The sequence below is a fragment of the Grampus griseus genome (assembly GCF_964374135.1).
Source record: "Grampus griseus genome assembly, chromosome: 8".
Classification (NCBI taxonomy): domain Eukaryota; kingdom Metazoa; phylum Chordata; class Mammalia; order Artiodactyla; family Delphinidae; genus Grampus; species Grampus griseus.
In genome coordinates this window covers 55,077,743-55,095,833 of record NC_139002.1, presented here as the reverse complement: position 1 = coordinate 55,095,833, position 18,091 = coordinate 55,077,743, and the positions used below count along the sequence as shown (strand labels likewise).

Sequence of the window (18,091 nt, the reverse complement as noted above, 5' to 3'; positions counted from 1 at the left end):
ACCCCGAGTAGCCAAAGCAATCTTGAGGGAAAAAAATGGAGCTGGAGGAATCAGACTCCCTGACTTCAGACTATACTACAAAGCTACAGCTATCAAGACAGTATGTTACTGGCACAAAAATAGAAATATAGATCAATGGAACAGGATAGAAAGCCCAGAGATAAACTCATGCACCTATGGTCAACTAATCTATGACAAAGGAGGCAAGAATATACAATGGAGAAAAGACAGTCTCTTCAGTAAGTGGTGCTGGGAAAACTGGACAGCTACATGTAAAAGAATGAAATTAGAACACTCCCTAACACCATACACAAAAATAAACTCAAAATGGATTAAAGACCTAACTGTAAAACCAGACACTATTAAACTCTTAGAGGAAAACATAGAAAGAACACTCTTTGACGTAAATCACAGCAAGATATTTTTTGATCCACCTCCTAGAACAATGGAAATAAAAACAAAAACAAATGGGACCTAATGAAACTTCAAAGCTTTTGCACAGCAAAGGAAACTATAAACAAGATGAAAAGACAACCCTCAGAATGGGAGAAAATATTTGCAAACAAATCAATGGACAAAGGATTAATCGCCAAAATGTATAAACAGCTCATGCAGCTCAATATTTTTTTTAATAAATGTATTTATTTATTTATTTTTATTTTTGGCTGCATTGGGTCTTTGTTGCTGTGCACGGGTTTCTCTTGTTGCAGGGCATGGGCTCTGGGTGTGCGGCCTTCAGTAGTTGTGGCATAGTTGTGGCTCACAGGTTCTAGAGCACAGGCTCAGTAGTTGTGGTGCACGGGCTTAGTTGGTCTGCGGCATGTGGGATCTTCCTGGACCAGGGCTCGAACCCGTGTCCCCTGCATTGGCAGGTGGACTCTTAACCACTGCGCCACCAGGGAAGCCTGCAGCTCAATATTAATAAAGCAAACAACCCAATCAAAAAATGGGCAGAAGATCTAAATAGACATTTCTCCGAAGAAGACATACAGATGGCCAAGAGGCACACGAAAAACTGCTCAACATCACTAATTATTAGAGAAATGCAAATCAAAACTACAATGAGGTATCACCTCACACCAGTTAGAATGGGCATCATCAGAAAGTCTACACACAGCAAATGCTGGAGAGGGTGTGGAGAAAAGGGAACCCTCTTGCACTGTTGGTGGGAATGTAAGTTGATACAACCACTATGAAGAACAGTATGGAGGTTCCTTAAAAAACTAAAAATAGAATTACCATATGACCCAGCAATCCTGCTACTGGGCATATACCCAGAGAAAACCATAATTCAAAAAGACACGTGCACCCCAATGTTCATTGCATCACTATTTACAATAGCCAGGTCATGGAAGCAACCTAAATGCCCATCAACAGATGAATGGATAAAGAAGATGTGGTACATATATACAATGGAATATTACTCAGCCATAAAAAGGAATGAAAGTGGGTCATATGTAGAGACATGGATGGACCTAGAGGCTATCATACAGAGTGAAGTAAGTCAGAATGAGAAAAACAAATATCGTATATTAACGTATATATGTGTAATCTAGAAAAATGGTACAGATGAACCGGTTTGCAAGACGGAAATAGAGACACAGATGTAGAGAACAAATGTATGGACACCGGGGGGGGAAATGGGGGTGGTGTTGGTAGTGATGGGATGAATTGGGAGATTGGAATTGACATATATACACTAATATGTATAAAATAGATAACTAATAAGAACCTGCTGTATTAAAAAAATTCAAAAAATAACAATAAAATAAACCTACATTAACACATCAAAAAAAGCCATAATGGAAAAGAATATGAAAAAGTATATATATATATATATATATATATATATATATATATATATATATATAACTGAATCACTTTGCTGTACACCAGAAAGTAACAGAACATTGTAAATCAGCTATACTTCAATTTAAAAAAAAAACTTTTTTTTAAGAATCCAAAAGAAAAGAAAATGAAAGGCAAGTCACAGACTTGGAGAAAATGTTTGCAAAATATATGTCCAACAAAGGACTTACAATTAGAATATAAAGAACTCTTGCAACTCAATAATAAGAAGGCAAATAACAATTTTTTTAATGGGTAAAGATTCAACAAACACCGTATCAAAGACGATACAGGGTTGGCAAATAAACATATGAAAAGATACTCACTAGCAATCATTAGGGAAATAAAAATTAAAACCACAATGGGATACCTCTATACACCTACTGAGGCAACTAAAATGAAAAAACCTGATGTCATAGCAAGTGTTAGTGAGGATGTAGAACAAAAAACACTCCTACCCTGCTGGTGGGAATGTAAAATGATACAATCACTTAGTAAAACAGTTCAGCTGTCTTAAGTTTAACATTTACCTGCCAGACAATTCAGCTCTTCTCCTAGCTTTTTACCCAAGAGAAATGAAAGCATATGTCCATACAAAGAGTTATTTATTAATGTTCATAGCTGTTTTATTTGTCATAGGAAAAAATGAAACAACACAAATGTCCACCAACATTTGGACAGATAAACAAATTGTGGTATATCCATATAGTGGCGTACTACTCAGCAGTAAAGGGAAATGAGTATTGATACACATAACAACATGGATGAATTTCAGAATAATTATGCCAAATGAAAGAAGCCATATAACAAAGAGAACATACTGTATTATTCCATTTATATAACATTCTAAAAATATATATAAACTAAGCTTTTAGAGGTGATGGATAAAACTATAAAAAATACATTAGCTATACCTGTTATTTTGGATAACTCACCAAGCTTCAGTTCCCTCATCAGCGAAGCAAAAAGAATAATACCTGCCTCACAGAGTTTATTTGAAGATTGTATTCATGTGTGTGTGTTTATGTATATATATTGTGTGTATCTAACATACTGTAGTGCCTGACACAGCAAATGACTCAATTAATGTTCTTTCTATTCCGCCACCCCTCTGCCTCTTCCAAGTGACTGATAAAGTTACTGGGTACTTTCAGATTACTCTCTTGATACACTTAGCAAAGTCTTAGTGGCACATTTTTTTCTTAGTACCTTTTAATGGCTAAATGTAATAGGCAAATGTATTAGAGAATTTAATAGATAAGTTTGCTTTTAATACTTATGAAAACCTTTTCCTGTCATGACAGTGATGACTTCAAGCTCTCGTCATGACATGAATTGACAAAATTTCATTTTGCTTTTTTTTTTACCCACAGGGTTTATCCATGGCTTAGAGGACTGGGTTATACATCCTTGGGTGTATTTTTATTGGGATTTTTATTATGGAACATAGATAACATCTTTTGTGATTCACTGAGGTAAGATATATTTTCAATCTCTGAAAAATATTTTTGGAATCTATTAAGCAGACCATTTCATAGGCATATAGAATTATTAGTGCACTGAAGTGAATTTTTGGCATCATTGAAATTAAAAATATACATATAGCACAATAAAGCTAAATTCTGGGAATGCTTGTTTAAATTATGTAAAAATTTGGACCTAAGAATATTCCATAACATCTGTAGGGATTTTTTGTGTGTGCATTGCAGTACTATACAGTTAATCAAATATTGACTAGGGCTTTGAAATCTGCCTAATCTGCTTTACTGAAGAAATAAGAAATGGGAATGATTTGTAATAAGCATATGAAATACGTGTATATAATTTTGTACTTTAATATGCTTAATGTTATTTTCTAAGAAAGGCAAGTATTCCTTTTTACTACCTTTTCAGCAATTACATATTCACTGGAATTTTAATCTTGGGTCTCTGGACTCTAGTCTGTCACCTAAGACACTGTCTGTCTGGGCCTCAGTTTCCATAAAATGAACTTGTTAAGTAGGTTAAGCTAGTGGATCCTTCCAACTCAAAATTCTGACTTAATAGTTTTGCATAATCATAGACAACAGAGGAATGTATTGAATAGCACCACAAAAAGGCAATCAGCAAAATTCAAACTGTGGGAGATCTATAGAATGAATGACCTAGTCTCTTCAGCAAGTAAATTGCAGAGGGGGCAAAAAAGGAAGGAGGAACATAAGATTAAAAGAGACTTAAGAGATATTATCAACCAAACTCAATGTAATTACTTTTTTTTGGATCTTGATTCAAACCAACCAAGTGTTTAAAAAAAAAAAAAAAAGCTTATGATCAGTAATCGAATATCTAATGATGTTAAGGGATTATTGTTAATCTTTTAGGTGTGAAAATGGTATTATAGTTATGTTTTAAAGAAGTTTTAACCTTTTAGAGGTATATACTGAAATATTTAGGGTAAAATGATAACAATATTTGGGATTTGCTTCAAAATAATATGGGAGGGGAGAAGTTTAGATGATACAAGATTGGCCATAAATTATAATTGTTGAAGCTGGGTAATGGGTACATTATTATTTTGCCTACTTTTGCATATGTTTGAAATGTAGACTTTACATGCACATAAACAAATAATACATCTTGCTTAAAAAACTAAAATCTAAGTGAGTGGTTCTGAATCAGTACCATAATATCCATCAGAACCCCAACTGGGGCTTTTACAATGCAGAGGTAAGTCATCATCCTCTGGGTGAGATCCTCTGTTTCTACTAAGAAATAAAGTAGGTTCTTAAAGATGTCTGCAAAATTTGTGGGGATATCTAGAAAATAATTTGGTGTTTCACATTGAATTTCCCCCCTCTAATAAATGAGAATATTAATATGATACACACTTAATCAAAAGATCTAGAATTTGAGACTCAGCTGTACCACTAGCTGAGTGACTGGGGCAACTCAATAATCTCTCTGCATTTTAGGTTCCTCACCTTGAAAGCAAAGCTTGTAAAGCCACCTGAAAGACTCACTACGAAGTGAAATAATATTATAAATACAAAAAGACTTTATAGACTGTTTGGTGCTCTTCTGAAATGATGGTTGTACATAGGGCATAGAAAAAGCTCATGTCTAGTTTCTTGAATGAACAGCTAAGTTGACCAGTGTTTCCCAAAGTGTTTTTCCAGGAAACACTTGTTCCGTAAGGTGTTAATAAGATATTACCTGAAAGAAGTGTTCCTTCTTAATTAGCAGGTTACCTGAAAAAAATGAAGATAACCTGTTTAGTTATGGTAGGACTTTTTAAAGCCTATAATTTGTTAATATGCATTACAAGTCTCCAAGAGGGCAATAACCTATGTACTGTTGCCTACATTTGTTTTGACCAAAGAGTCATTTCTTCATGGAACTTCTGCTAGGAATACCGTTCCTCATAATACACTTTGGAAAACAGTACAGCAGGCTACAGCAGACATAAGGAAATTAAATAATTGCCGTGTTTGAGAATGACATTTCAAAATGCTCTAAGACTGTCAGCATTAGTTGTTAAATATAAAAAATAATTGACATGCATATTTCCCCCCCTCTCCACACAGGAACTTTCGAAAGAAGGTGCCACCTATCATAGCTGTTACCACACAGTTTCATGCATGGTGGCATATTTTAACTGGCCTTGGCTCTTACCTTCACATCCTTTTCAGGTAGGAAATAGACTTTTTTAGCCTAGTATTGGAGTGTTTCTTTCTTTACTCTTCAAATACAACAGTGTCACAGACGGAATCAGAAACTTATGTTCCAACTTTGCCTCTGCCACCGGGTGATCTTAAGCGAGTTGCTTACTCTCTCTGAAGCTGTTTTCTCATCTTTAAAGGGTGACAGCTCTAGTAACTGACCTCTGGCACATGATCTACATTTTAAGTAGATCATTCATCTCCTTTTTTAGTGCAAGTAGGATATAAACATTTCAATTTCTTGTTGATCATCGTATCTTTGTTTATAGAGAACAAATTTATGGGGAAAAAAGCAGCCAGGTCCCCCGAGTGGGGACTGGGAAAGCACGAGTATCTGAAGTCCCCAACTTAATTTGTCTCCTTCCCTGAAATAAATTGGTTGCCACTTTTCTTTCCTTGTTCCTCTAATAAAGAACTTGTTGGGGCTTCCCTGGTGGCGCAGTGGTTAAGAATCTGCCTACCAATGCAAGGGTCATGGGTTCAAGCCCTGGTCCAGGAAGATCCCACATGCTGCAGAGCAACTAAGCCTGTGCGCCACAACTACTGAGCCCATGCGCCACAACTACTGAAGACCACGTGCCTAGAGCCCATGGTCCGCAACAGGAGAAGCCCATGCACCGCAGTGAGGAGTGGCCCCCACTCACCTCAACTAGAGAAAAGCCCGCACACAGCAATGAAGACCCAACACAGCCAAAAAATAAATAAAATAAATAAATTCAAGTATTTGTTGGAGGTCAGCCATTTATAGCAAAAATGGAATCAGAATTCTCTCTGATCACCCTGCTCAAATAATACGTCTGTATCACTCTTTCCCCTTACCAAGCCTTAGTTTTCTTCACAGCATTTATAACCAGTCATGTGTTAACTTGTTTACCTCCCCCAACTAGACTGTAAGTTTCTTGAGAGCGAGGACTTTATCTTATTCACTGCTACTCTCCCAAGTGTTTAAATCAATGCCTGTCACATAGTAAGCACTCAGTATATATTGTTAAATGATTTAATGAATGAATGTGTACATATTGATCTCTTTACCAGGGGATCAGTCTATGTTTAATCTCAAATTCATCTCAAGAATTGAGAGAGCCGAAATATTTATAGAAAGGGGAAGAAAATTTTCCTTTGAACCAATGTGAAAATTTACTCTAGTGAAATTTTTAGAATACCTTTTAAAACATTTGCATCTCACCTGTCTAGAGATCAACTTATTTAGGCAACCTGAATTTAACTACTTGAGAATGATATAAAAAGAACTTCTGGGCAACCAAATAAAGATCACTGAATTCATACTGTGAAGATCTCAAGGTTATTAATCATGGAAGAATTCTTTAAACTCTGGCTCTAAGTATAATTATTTTATTTTTTGCTACTTCTTACTGCATTGAATATTTGGATTCTCAGCCCATAGAATATTAGAAATAACTATTTAAGAGGGAGGGTTATGGGAGGAAATGCTTGGGGAAACTGGCAAATGATAGAAAAGGAGAAACAAAAATAACTATAAAGCAAACCCGAGAATTAAAAACTTGGCACTTTAACACTCTCTACGAAGTCCCAAGGACATAACTGCAGTGTAATATAATACAGCAATGAATACTTCTTACCTGACAGATGGCTTGCCTCAGAGGGAGCATCTCTAGAGAACCAGGTGGAAGCAGTGGGGCCTTTTATAACCTAGTCTCAACTCAAATTGTATCACTCTCACAATACTCCATTGGTCAAAGTCATAGAGTCTATCTCTTGACAGGAGGAGTATTGAAGAATTTGGGGACTCCAAACTCATGTCTGAACAGGAGGCACTGTTCAGCTGGAGCTGGTATCTGAGCTCAGAGGAAAGTCCCCATGGGGCTGAGACCCAGGACTCTTAAGAAGGGTACTGCTGGGCTTCTTTGGTGGCACAGTGGTTAAGAACCCACCTGTCAATGCAGGGGACACGGGTTCAAGCCCTGGTCTGGGAAGGTCCCATATGCCATGGAGCAGCTAAGCCCGTGCGCCACAGCTACTGAGCCAGCACTCTAGAGCTCGCGAGCCACAACTGCTGAGCCTGCGTGCCCCAACTGCTGAAGCCCACGTGCCTAGAGCCCATGCTCCACAACAAGAGAAGCCACCGCAACGAGAAGCCCATGCACCACAACGAAGAGTAGCCCCCGCTTGCCACAACTAGAGAAAGCCCACATGCAGCAGCAAAGACCCAATGCAGCCAAAAATAAATAAATGTATTAAAATAATGGTACTGCTGCTACAGGAAAAAACTGTTGCTGCCACAGTGATGGAGTGTTGTTAGGATGCTCTTCACAAGAACCACAAGCCAGTGGCCCTCATAAAAATGAAACAAAAATGAAAAGTCCTTTCTTTCTCCTCCAGCTTTTCAGTCTCTCTCAAATGCCCTAATTAGCAGAGCCTCTTAGGGAGCATCTGGCAAGACAGGAATGTAGTTTGTAGTCTCATCTCCTTCATCACAAATAGGATGGAATATAGAAGAGTGGATTTGGAGCTGAGATAGATTAACTTAACAGCTGACCCATCCGGTGAGACTAAAAGAGAAAAGGGGAAAAGCATAAATAACCAGTATCAGAAATGTAGCAAGAAACATCACCACAGATGCTGCAAATATAAGGAAGATAAGGAGGTATTTTTAACAACTTTATATGATAGGTACTTTTGTTTATGTTTGAAATTTTCCACAATAAAAAGTTTGAATTTTCAGCTCATAGCCTCATCTGGGCTTGATATATATTATTCCTTTAATACTCACGATGGTCCTGTTTTACACTTGAGGAAAGACAGGCTCAGAGAAGTCAGGTGCCTCACACATGATCTTAGTGTTATTGCCTGGATTTGAGCCCAGAGTTTTCTGTCTACCCAGACCAATCAAGACCTTAGAAATCAACTAATATAACTTCTTAATTTGATGGTGAAGGAAACTGGGGCCCAGAGAGAAGTGACACTCAAGGTCACTGGCTAGTTGGAGTAGAATATATTGGATAATGATTAGACAGCACCTGAACTCAAATCCTGCTTCTAGCATTTACTAGCTGTAGCACCTTGAATGAAATATTTGACCTTTTTTGAGACTTTCTCATATGCAAAACAGGAATAATAATACCTACCTAGTACGGTAGTTTAAGAATGAAGTGTGTATAAAGCTCTGGGTCCAGTGCTTGCCCCCATGCTGTAGGTACTTAACAAATAGTTGGGAACGGTGGAGGTGACAGCAAGGGTTGGAACCCAGGGCTTCTCTGCCCCAGTCCAGGACTCTTCACTAAAGAGAAGAGAAAACATGGCAACTTTCTTTTAGAGATTAACATCTGAAAAATTGTCAGAGTAAGATTATATTCTAAGACAGTAAAGTATTCATAATATATGATGCTTCTCTTTACAGTTCCAGTTTTGGGTACATTAGAATGGCATCATAGCCACACTAAGTTACTCAAATTCAAACATACGTGCTCTTTTTCATTCTCTTATTTAAAGGAGAAAATTTTTCATGCTATAAAGTTATGTTTTGCATACGTACTTATACTGTATATTACTATTCAAATACAGTTAAATCGTGTACTATATATAAACTATGTATGCTGTTAAGTTATGGACAGTTTAATAAATTTTTCAGAGATAAATTTAACTTTATTTTTGCTGTACGGACTGATATATTAGAATCTGATCTCATCTTTATTTTTTTTAAATAAATTTATTTATTTATTTTTGGCTGCATTGGGTCTTCATTGCTGCACACGGGCTTTCTCTAGTTGCGGCGAGCGGGGGCTACTGTTCGTTGTGGTGCACAGGCTTCTCATTGCAGTGGCTTCTCTTGTTGCAGAGCACAGGCTCTAGGTGCGCAGGCTTCAGTAGTTGTGGCTTGCAGGCTCTAGAGTGCAGGCTCAGTAGTTGTGGCGCATGGGCTTAGTTGCTCCGCGGCATGTGGGTTCTTCCCGGACCAGGGCTTGACCCCGCGTCCCCTGCATTGGCAGGCAGATTCTTAACCACTGTGCCACCAGGGACGCCCAGAATCTGATCTCATCTTTAGAGGTGACTCATTTTAAAGGATTCTCTGAAGAAGTGATACCTTCCTGGTTATTTCATACCTGTATTGTAATCCTGATAGAGCTGGTATAACCGTTTCTAAAATATTCTAGGAATACACTACCTTAATTCTTACTACCATATATCTTCAGAGATGAAACTGGCAATCATGACATGAATCACATCAAGCATGAGCAGAATGCTCCCTACTAAACTACAAACATCCTGAGGTTACAATCTGAGAGTTGATCATTTCTGTCTTCCTTAGGATCTTGCCAACTGTTCTGCACAGAGTAGGTCCTCAAAAAACGGTTGCTAAATGAACAAAGTTTATTTGTCAGTGTTGCTTTTTCTTTGTATATACAGAGGCACTGTGGTTAAATTTGTCAGTAAGCCAGTTTGCGTGAATTTAAAAACTTGTCTGAACTTATTTACAAAACAGAAATAGACTCACAGACATAGAAAACAAACTTATGGTTCCCAAAGGGGAAAGGGGGTGGGGAGGGAGGGATAAATTAGGAGTTTGGGATTAACAGATACACACTACTATAAATAAAATAGATGAACAACAAGGATCTACTATATAGCACAGGGAACTATATTCAATATCTTATAATAACCTATAATGGAAAAGAATCTGAAAAAGAATATCTATATATCTATATATCTATATATATCTATCTGAATCACTTTGCTGTACACCTGAAACTAACACAGAATTGTAAATCAACTATACTTGAATTTTTAAAAAATTTGTCTGAAAAGCTTTCCCCACTCCCCTTTTCTTTCAGTTTATATACAAGAACACTTTACCTGAGATACAGGCCAAAGGTGAAGGTAAGTCCACTTCCTAGGGTGTGTGTGTGTGTGTGTGTGTGGAGGACGGAGGTAATGGGAGGATGGGATGGAGGTGGAAGAAGGGGGTGGGGTGGAGATGTAGCAGAGAGAGAGTACAGGCTATGGGACGAGATGCTCTTGGATCTTAAGTCTTCCACTTACTGCTCTATGACCTTGGGCAAGTCTCTTTTCTTTAAGCCTTAGTTTCTTCAGTAGTAAAATGGAGCTGTTAATAGCTACATTGTAGAGTTATTTTAAAGATCTGAGATGATTTAAATGCCCAGCTCTATGCTTGACAAAGTAGATGCTTAATATATTTAAATAAATTAAATAAAAATAGTTTCTGGGATCTGGTGTAGACCTACAAAGAATATGCTCTGCTCAGGTTATTAATACCAGGACAACCACTAGCAAACCACTGTAGTCATAGCCCATGGGTTCTTTTTCATCCTTTTTCAAGGATAACATGGAACAATTTTATCTTCTTTCATTTTGTCCTAACTTGTTTCCAAACAGTTTCTCTTCGGAATCTGGCCAGTGATCCTGTTTGAGCCTCTCAGGAAGCAGTGATGAATTATTTCACCAGTAAAACGAAATAGCACGTACCATAGGCCGGGTCAAATGATTAAGGAAATCTTTAGAGATCTACACGTTCAAATATATCATGACCATCGCAGCAAAGGAGTGACTTTCTGACTAATGCTGCCAGCCATACAGAGAATGAGGAATGGGGCTTGTTGGATGTTTAGCTTGTGTCTTTATCTCATTTGTCTTCCTCCTCCTCACCGTCACTCTAAGATGTTTCAAAAGAAACAGACATGATGTGTATGTATATACTCGAATGCTGGAAATATTGGGCTTTTCTTAACAGGTTAACAGTTTGTGCTGATCATAGGAAATTAACCTTTTTCTCTCTTTTGACAAGGCTTGCATGTGAATTAAACTTTTCTTAATATTTGATTAAATAATGAAAACAGTCAGCTAAGGACTGGCAAAACCCCATATCCAGATGGCCAGCTATGAGGCAGCACTTAGCTATTTCAGCCTTGATTTATATTTTTGTCATAGTAACCTCATGGATGGTTTCCCAAGGTAAAAAAAAAAGAAAGAAAAAAGAACTATCTGTGGGATTCTGGTAGTTCTTCATTGTCTGCCTCTGTGCTGGTCCGAGTGTTATAAGCAAGCTCAGACCTGCCACTGGGTTCTATACTTGTCACATTCCAGATTTGCGGTGGGCTCTGGGATGTCGTTTGTGGTCACAGCCCGGCAGGGTGGGTGGGTCATCTTGTAACCTTTATGAAGGCCACCAGGACACCTGTAGAATGTTCCACCTCCACCCAGTTAAAGGTGGTTGCTCCATTTCCTTTGATCTTTGCAGATCTTTAAGTTGTCACTTTTTATGGCTAGGCAAACATGATTGGTGGGCAAACATATTTCATCCTCCTAGAATAACTCATTTGAAGTTACCAGTAAATGTCGTTATACTCTGACTTTTAAAATTATGCAATATTTTCCAGTTTTCAGAGAGGCCATGGTTATGCCCAGGGAAATGTGTTGGGTGAACTAGAGCTAAAATGATCAGGATCTTATGTACATAAAGCTTATTAGAATACCTGCTCCTTCATTTTGTTGAAGGAAAGTAATATAAGGGTTGAAAACAGCTCTAACTTACTTGAACTTGTAACAGAACTACCAAAAATTAAAGTGCTAAGACATGGCAGTGAAATCTCATTGTAAGGCAGCTAGTTCTAATGTGGATTTGAATGTATAACAAATTGAATCACTCTTCACAAACATAACACCTGCCTGGAATAAAAACCTGATTTGACCCCTTTGCTCATATATCACCATATTTGTAGCTCTGTACCATTTAGCATTTTTACAACTTTTCCCTGCTTATACATTATTATAAAATCCAGATTGTTTTTACTACATGGTGTCATTACCCCAGACTAAATTCTGAGCTACGGCTTCCAAAGGAAAGTCACTTTTTTCTTAAGCAAAGGTATAAGACACTTCTGTTGTTTTTCTAGTATTCAGTAAGAAGCCTTGGTACAAATTTAAAACAAATACAGATTTTGTTGTTTTTCTTCACTTGCTGGCCTTAGTTTTAGTCCAGGTACTCTTTTCCTTACTTTAGCATGCCAACATGCCATTAGGCAGATACTTTCCACCTGCTTTTATGATCCTCCAGCAAGAAAAACACTTGCCAAAATATAAATCTAAAAGAACTTTGGTTGTGCCTTAGGAAAATATAAACTAAACAGTTCCAACACAAGCCTGTAAGACTGTTCTTTATTTTGCCACAAGATTCTGGAGTCTGGCTACATTCGTGTGCAACTACGTAGGCTGTCAGTCATCTAACAATTTTTAATGAGTTCATTTGTTTCACACCATTGTCGTTTTTGTACTTTTCACTAAGAAGTATTTCTGTACAAAGAATCTGTATAAAAACAAAGGTACATCCTTCCTAACAATGCTAAACGCTGTGAGGCTAAGGTTTTGCAGTATTAAGGCCGGATTAAGGGTACAGAGAGCATGCCCTGACACTGGGGCCCTTTAGAGCAGTTTGTTGAATGAGCAGTTCAGCCACTGCCACCTGTAGTTTCTTATTGAATAAAGCTGTCCAGCACCTTAGAGACTCGTAACACTGTGGCCAAGTCTTCAAAGACCTTTGTTTCTGTTGTAAAAACAAACGGCATGAAACTGCTCAGCAAAGAAGTTTTAGAAGGGTTGAGCAGAAAGCAGAGACTAAATCCAGGCTCTTTAATTTTCCAAGTTAGTTTTTGTCTCACACATGGCTCCCTTTTTAGCAACCTAAGTATTAGCACACTCAAGACTGTATCTGTGCCATGTCAAGTATTGTGGAAATGCTGGGGACCTTTAGGATATTGCTAAATTGTCTTTATTTCAATATGGCTTAATTTTTTTCCTTTCTAGGACTCTGGGTTGTATTATTACAGGGTTGGGTTATTACCGTTCCCACACACACACACTTTATTTTCTTGAGAGAGTCGCTGTTAACTAGAGTGTACAAAAGGACCTGTTTCCTTTTGAGCAGATAGTGGCTTGTGTGCATATCAACTGATGTGAAAGGTGCTCATCTCTGAGCCCTACAGCAAATTGTATTCTAGAAAACATTAGTACTTTATGAGGATGTGAAAGAAGCAGTTAGCTTGCACATTTTATTATACTACCTATGCTGCCATTTTCACTCCAGAAAATTGAAAGCAGTTTGACTCTTTTTAAGGAAAAACTAGGTGAAAGGTGGTTGTGTTCATCTGATTGGTCACTCTACCTGCCTACCCCTTCACACCTTGGTGCTTTCATGAAACATTGCCACTCCTGAAGTGATCTCTTTTATCCTTGTGATATTATATAAATTAATGATGAACAGCAGAAACATTTGTTTTTGAATAATCCACAAATAAGACCCCCAAATAGTGGTATTTGGTTTAGAATTAGCTCAAATATTTTGGTTTAACCTCAGTGCAAAATTTCCAGGACTGGGCTTTCCTTACACCAAGAGGGTTTTTCATATACAAAGGAGAGGAAGAGGTGTGAGTCAAAGAAAATCAAGAGACCAAAAACTTCAGGTACACGATGCATGAAAATCTTTAAATGCCTGAAAAAAATTAAGTTCTGTTTTAATGCCAACACCCTCAGAATTTAGCCAATGTCCCTAGAGGTGACTAATAATTTAGTTCAAGGGTTTCTTATGAGTCCTATGGGTTGCATATTACTTTGCTCTTGAAAAAAATCATCTGTTGCTAAGTTTAACAGTTTTAGCTCTCAATTCCACATTTACATGACAGAAAAAAATTATTCTAGCCCTGTGGTTTATGATGTGCTATTGGATAAGTGTTTATGTAAAACTGATGTTTCAAAGAGAACCAGTTCTAATTGGAATTTGCAACTAAGTGGCAATATGCAGATCTACCTCTGTCTTACATTGTGCATCATATCAATACCATAATATAATTAGTTTGATCACTTTGTCTTATTTTTCAATGTCTAAAATTACACTCACCATGCTGTAAACATTTGGAAGTAATGACTGAAATTTGGCTAAGTATCCGTTGTGCAGGGGACAGTAAGTGAAAAAAAGCAACCGTCAGGACCCGTCTGAATGGAAAATTTCAGTGCTGTTTTTTAAACTCCTGCACTTCCTTTAAGAATAAGGAAACTTTTATGTCTAATTGGAGTTGCTGGCTGGCGAAAAGCTGCCAGTGTTCCTGAGGTTTATGGGAGCGTGCCACTGTACTTAACGGTTTCTCCAGTTGCGGGGGAAGCCTCTCCTCTACCCTCTTAGATTCAGTTGTTGAGGCCTGTGAAATAAACTGACAAAGGACAGATTAGCAAGAGAAAGGGCAGATTTTTATTTACATATGTAAATGGAAGTTCAGAGAAAAATGTAACTTAAGGCAGAATTTACAGCTTATATACCATCTTAATAAGAGAAGGGGACAGCAAGAAAGGGCACTTAGGGGAAAACAAATGACTTTTAGGAAAGATAAATGGGCCCTTAGGAGAATAGGTAGGAGAAAAGATAGTTCTATGACAGTGTCTTTTTAGATGTGGCACTGAAACTCCCAGGAGAGGAATTGACAGTTGAGTCCTTTAGGGAGGTTCTGCTTTTAGTCAGATAAAGGGAATTCAGGAAAAAAGCCTCTTCCTGCATCTGTTGATTCTCAAATGCATTCAGCTCGAAATGTTTTTTATGCCCCAGCGGTGTATTCTGGACCCTTTTATTTCCCCTGTCTAAAACTTTCCAAGAAGTTTCACAGACCAGAAGCCAAGTTGGTGGCTGTAGAGAGAAGATTCAGGTTAGAAGTTAGGAGAGAAGAGATCTGCAAAGGGAAGGAAGGCATAGATGTATGGAGAAACAAAAGGAAAAGCAAAAATTAATAGTTGGAGCAGATTATATAGACTCAGTTTTTGAGTACAGAGGGCAGTCAATCCAAAGGATTTCTAGATGTTGGTCTTAAGGCATCTTTATTTAAGCAGTGGAGTCAGGATAGTAGTGGCAGTCTCACACACGTGGTTATTTCCCAGAGCTCAAAGGACCATGTTCTGGTGAACTTCCTGAGTGGCCCAAACTGTAGTGGTGGTAAATCCCTTAAAGTTACATCCAGCTTCAGTTTGCAGGGCTTCAGGAAAAGGGCAGTTTTAGTTCTTAGTAATGCCAAGTCAGAAGGATGGTAGAAAATTGGAAATGTTAATTAGTGACAAAATGCGCAAGATGGCAGGATCCAGCTTACAAAGAGGTGAAAATAGCTCAAGGAGAATGAACAGGACTAGAATCTGATAATCCACATGGGTATATTATACCTTTCCATTGAAACATAAAATTTGTCTTTATAATCACCCTAGTTTTGTAAAAGGTAATCAAGGTAAGACGGTTTTTGTTTGCAAAACGAGTCTAGTCTCATCAAACTTGGCCTGATTGTTTATATAAGTGCAATGAAAATAGTAATTGATGACACAGGCCTTTTGAACTTTTATTAGGAATCCCAGATGGGACTTTTAAATTCCTCGAGTCTAGGAAGCCAAGCTGAGAACTTGCCATCAGACTTCCCGTGCATGCCTTCACATTTGGATGAATCCCTCCTTCTCCAGGTCCCCAAAATATCTTAAGCTTTCTGGTCCTGCCAGGAAGTGGCCTTCCTAACTCACCCGTAAGGCTGGGACCCCTGTAACCCAGGCACTAGGCAGCTTTCCAGGAGGGCTTTGTAAGCACTGGCTCCTTAAAGTCAGCCTTATTAATTCCTTAAAACTGGTCATATCTATGCACATCATCCTCAAATATGACATTGCAGTCAAAGCCTTGGTAATATAATCAGTGTTTCCAGTTGTGTCCTGTTAACAGGGAGAACAAATTCTTATTGAACTTGTTCAAATAACTATATTGCCATGGAAATAAGTATTCAATAAGAGTTTTTCCAAATTTTGGAGGGTTCAGACAGGGAGAAAAGATAAATGCTTCATTTTTGTTTACAAAGATATGATCTACTAAATTGCTGTAAGTGCTAGATAGCTTAAGAGAAAAGGCATTCCTTAAGTCCAGAAAATAGAACATTAAAGAACCAGTAATAAGGGACTTCCCTGGTGGCACAGTGGTTAAGACTCCGCACTCCCAATGCAGGGGGGCCCGGGTTCCATCCCTGGCCAGGGAACTAGCCAGGACTAAGGAGCCTCAACTAAGGAGGCTGCCTGCTGCAACTAAGGAACCCACCTGCTGCAACTAGGACCCGGCACAACCAAATAATATATATATATATATATATATATATATATATATTTAAAAAATGAAGAACCAGCAATATTCCAAGCAAAAGTCATAGAAGGAATCGTAATCATTCTTCATCACTCTACTCAGTCCCATGTGATAAATTCAGGTCTTTCTTCATTTCGGTTAGCAATTTCATGAACCCATGAGCTTCTCCGTTAGTTCCGGAAATCCTTATTAAGTCCAGTGGTGTGATCTTAAAGTTATGTAAGCCTGTACCTCAGGGTACCTGTTACAGTCTTTTCCATGGATCTCTGAGAAGATCTTGAAAATGAAGCCTGTAGCTGATTACAAGAGTTTTCAGGAAGGCTTCAGAGTAAAACAATATCTGTGAATGACAAAAAGCTTAAAATGACTATGGTTAAAGGTCTGATGAGTTCATTAAAATGTAGTTGAAAAGGAAATTTGGTTGACTCTGTGACATTCAGCATTTCAAGATAAATGGAGTTATGACATTATACCAGGACATATCATGGACAGCTATTGACATTAACAAACTTCTAGAAATTTCATACAGTTTCTGAAATACTTATATTAATAACACATACCCATGGAACTATAATCTAGGGAAGGTTAAGCATCACTTATTTGACAATGCTTGCCATGCAATTTAACATATCAAATAAACCTAATTAGTTTAACACCTCTCTTTTTACGAAGTGAGAGAACAAATCCTTTGAGGTTTTCCAGGGGCCCTCTGGGAAATCTCAAAGTCAGAGGTCAAGAAGACTTCATTTAGAATTTGATTTGGAGAAGTTGTTAAAAGGTTTGAATGCTTAATTAAATAATATTATAGGTCACTGTGAAAAAATACTTACCTATGTAACCAAAGTGACAGTAATTGCTTTGTCTCATTAAATACAGACCAATAATCCAAGAAACTCCGTCCTTTTAACAGGGAATTTCAACCTCTAGTTTTGCATTTGTACACTATTGAGCTCTTCGTGTGTGTGTGGGGGGGGGGGGGGGGTGAAGGCAAGTACAGCATTTATTGCAGGCACCAAGCAAGGAGATCAGGCAGTTCATTGAGCTCAGTTTTTTAAAATTATAAATAAATGCATTCAGTCTTAGCCAGCTTGACCACATGAATAAGATATTCTCCCCGCCCCCATTCCCTTCTCTACCTCTCCTCCTCCCCCCACCATCTGCAGCCCCTTTACAACTTTCTATACCCATTCAGGTTTTTGTCTTTACTTTCCTCTTTCTCATTCTGGTAAACCATTTGACAACCTCTAAGCAACTACTTTAGGACAAAATTACTCTCCTTTTTTCTTTAACAAAAACACATCCTTCATTTCTTTCAGACCTTTCAAGATTGCTTTCCTTCTTTATTGTTTCTAGTATTTTTATGTATATTGATTAGAATTCTTAACCCTTAGTAACCTTAATTTCCAGTGAA

At 37.8% G+C, this 18,091-nt stretch overlaps 1 protein-coding gene across 1 annotated transcript in view; it reads left to right on the top strand.

The window, feature by feature from the left end:
* Nucleotides 1-13,347, top strand: part of ACER3 (alkaline ceramidase 3) — a 179,979-nt gene extending 166,632 nt beyond the window's left edge. The window contains exons 8-11 of the mRNA XM_082660808.1: nt 3,222-3,323; nt 5,412-5,516; nt 10,358-10,403; nt 10,920-13,347. Coding sequence (XP_082516934.1) covers nt 3,222-3,323; nt 5,412-5,516; nt 10,358-10,403; nt 10,920-10,973 — 307 coding nt within the window. The 3' untranslated portion in view covers nt 10,974-13,347. The remainder of the gene's footprint in view (nt 1-3,221; nt 3,324-5,411; nt 5,517-10,357; nt 10,404-10,919) is intronic.
* The last annotated feature ends 4,744 nt before the right edge of the window (nt 13,348-18,091 follow it).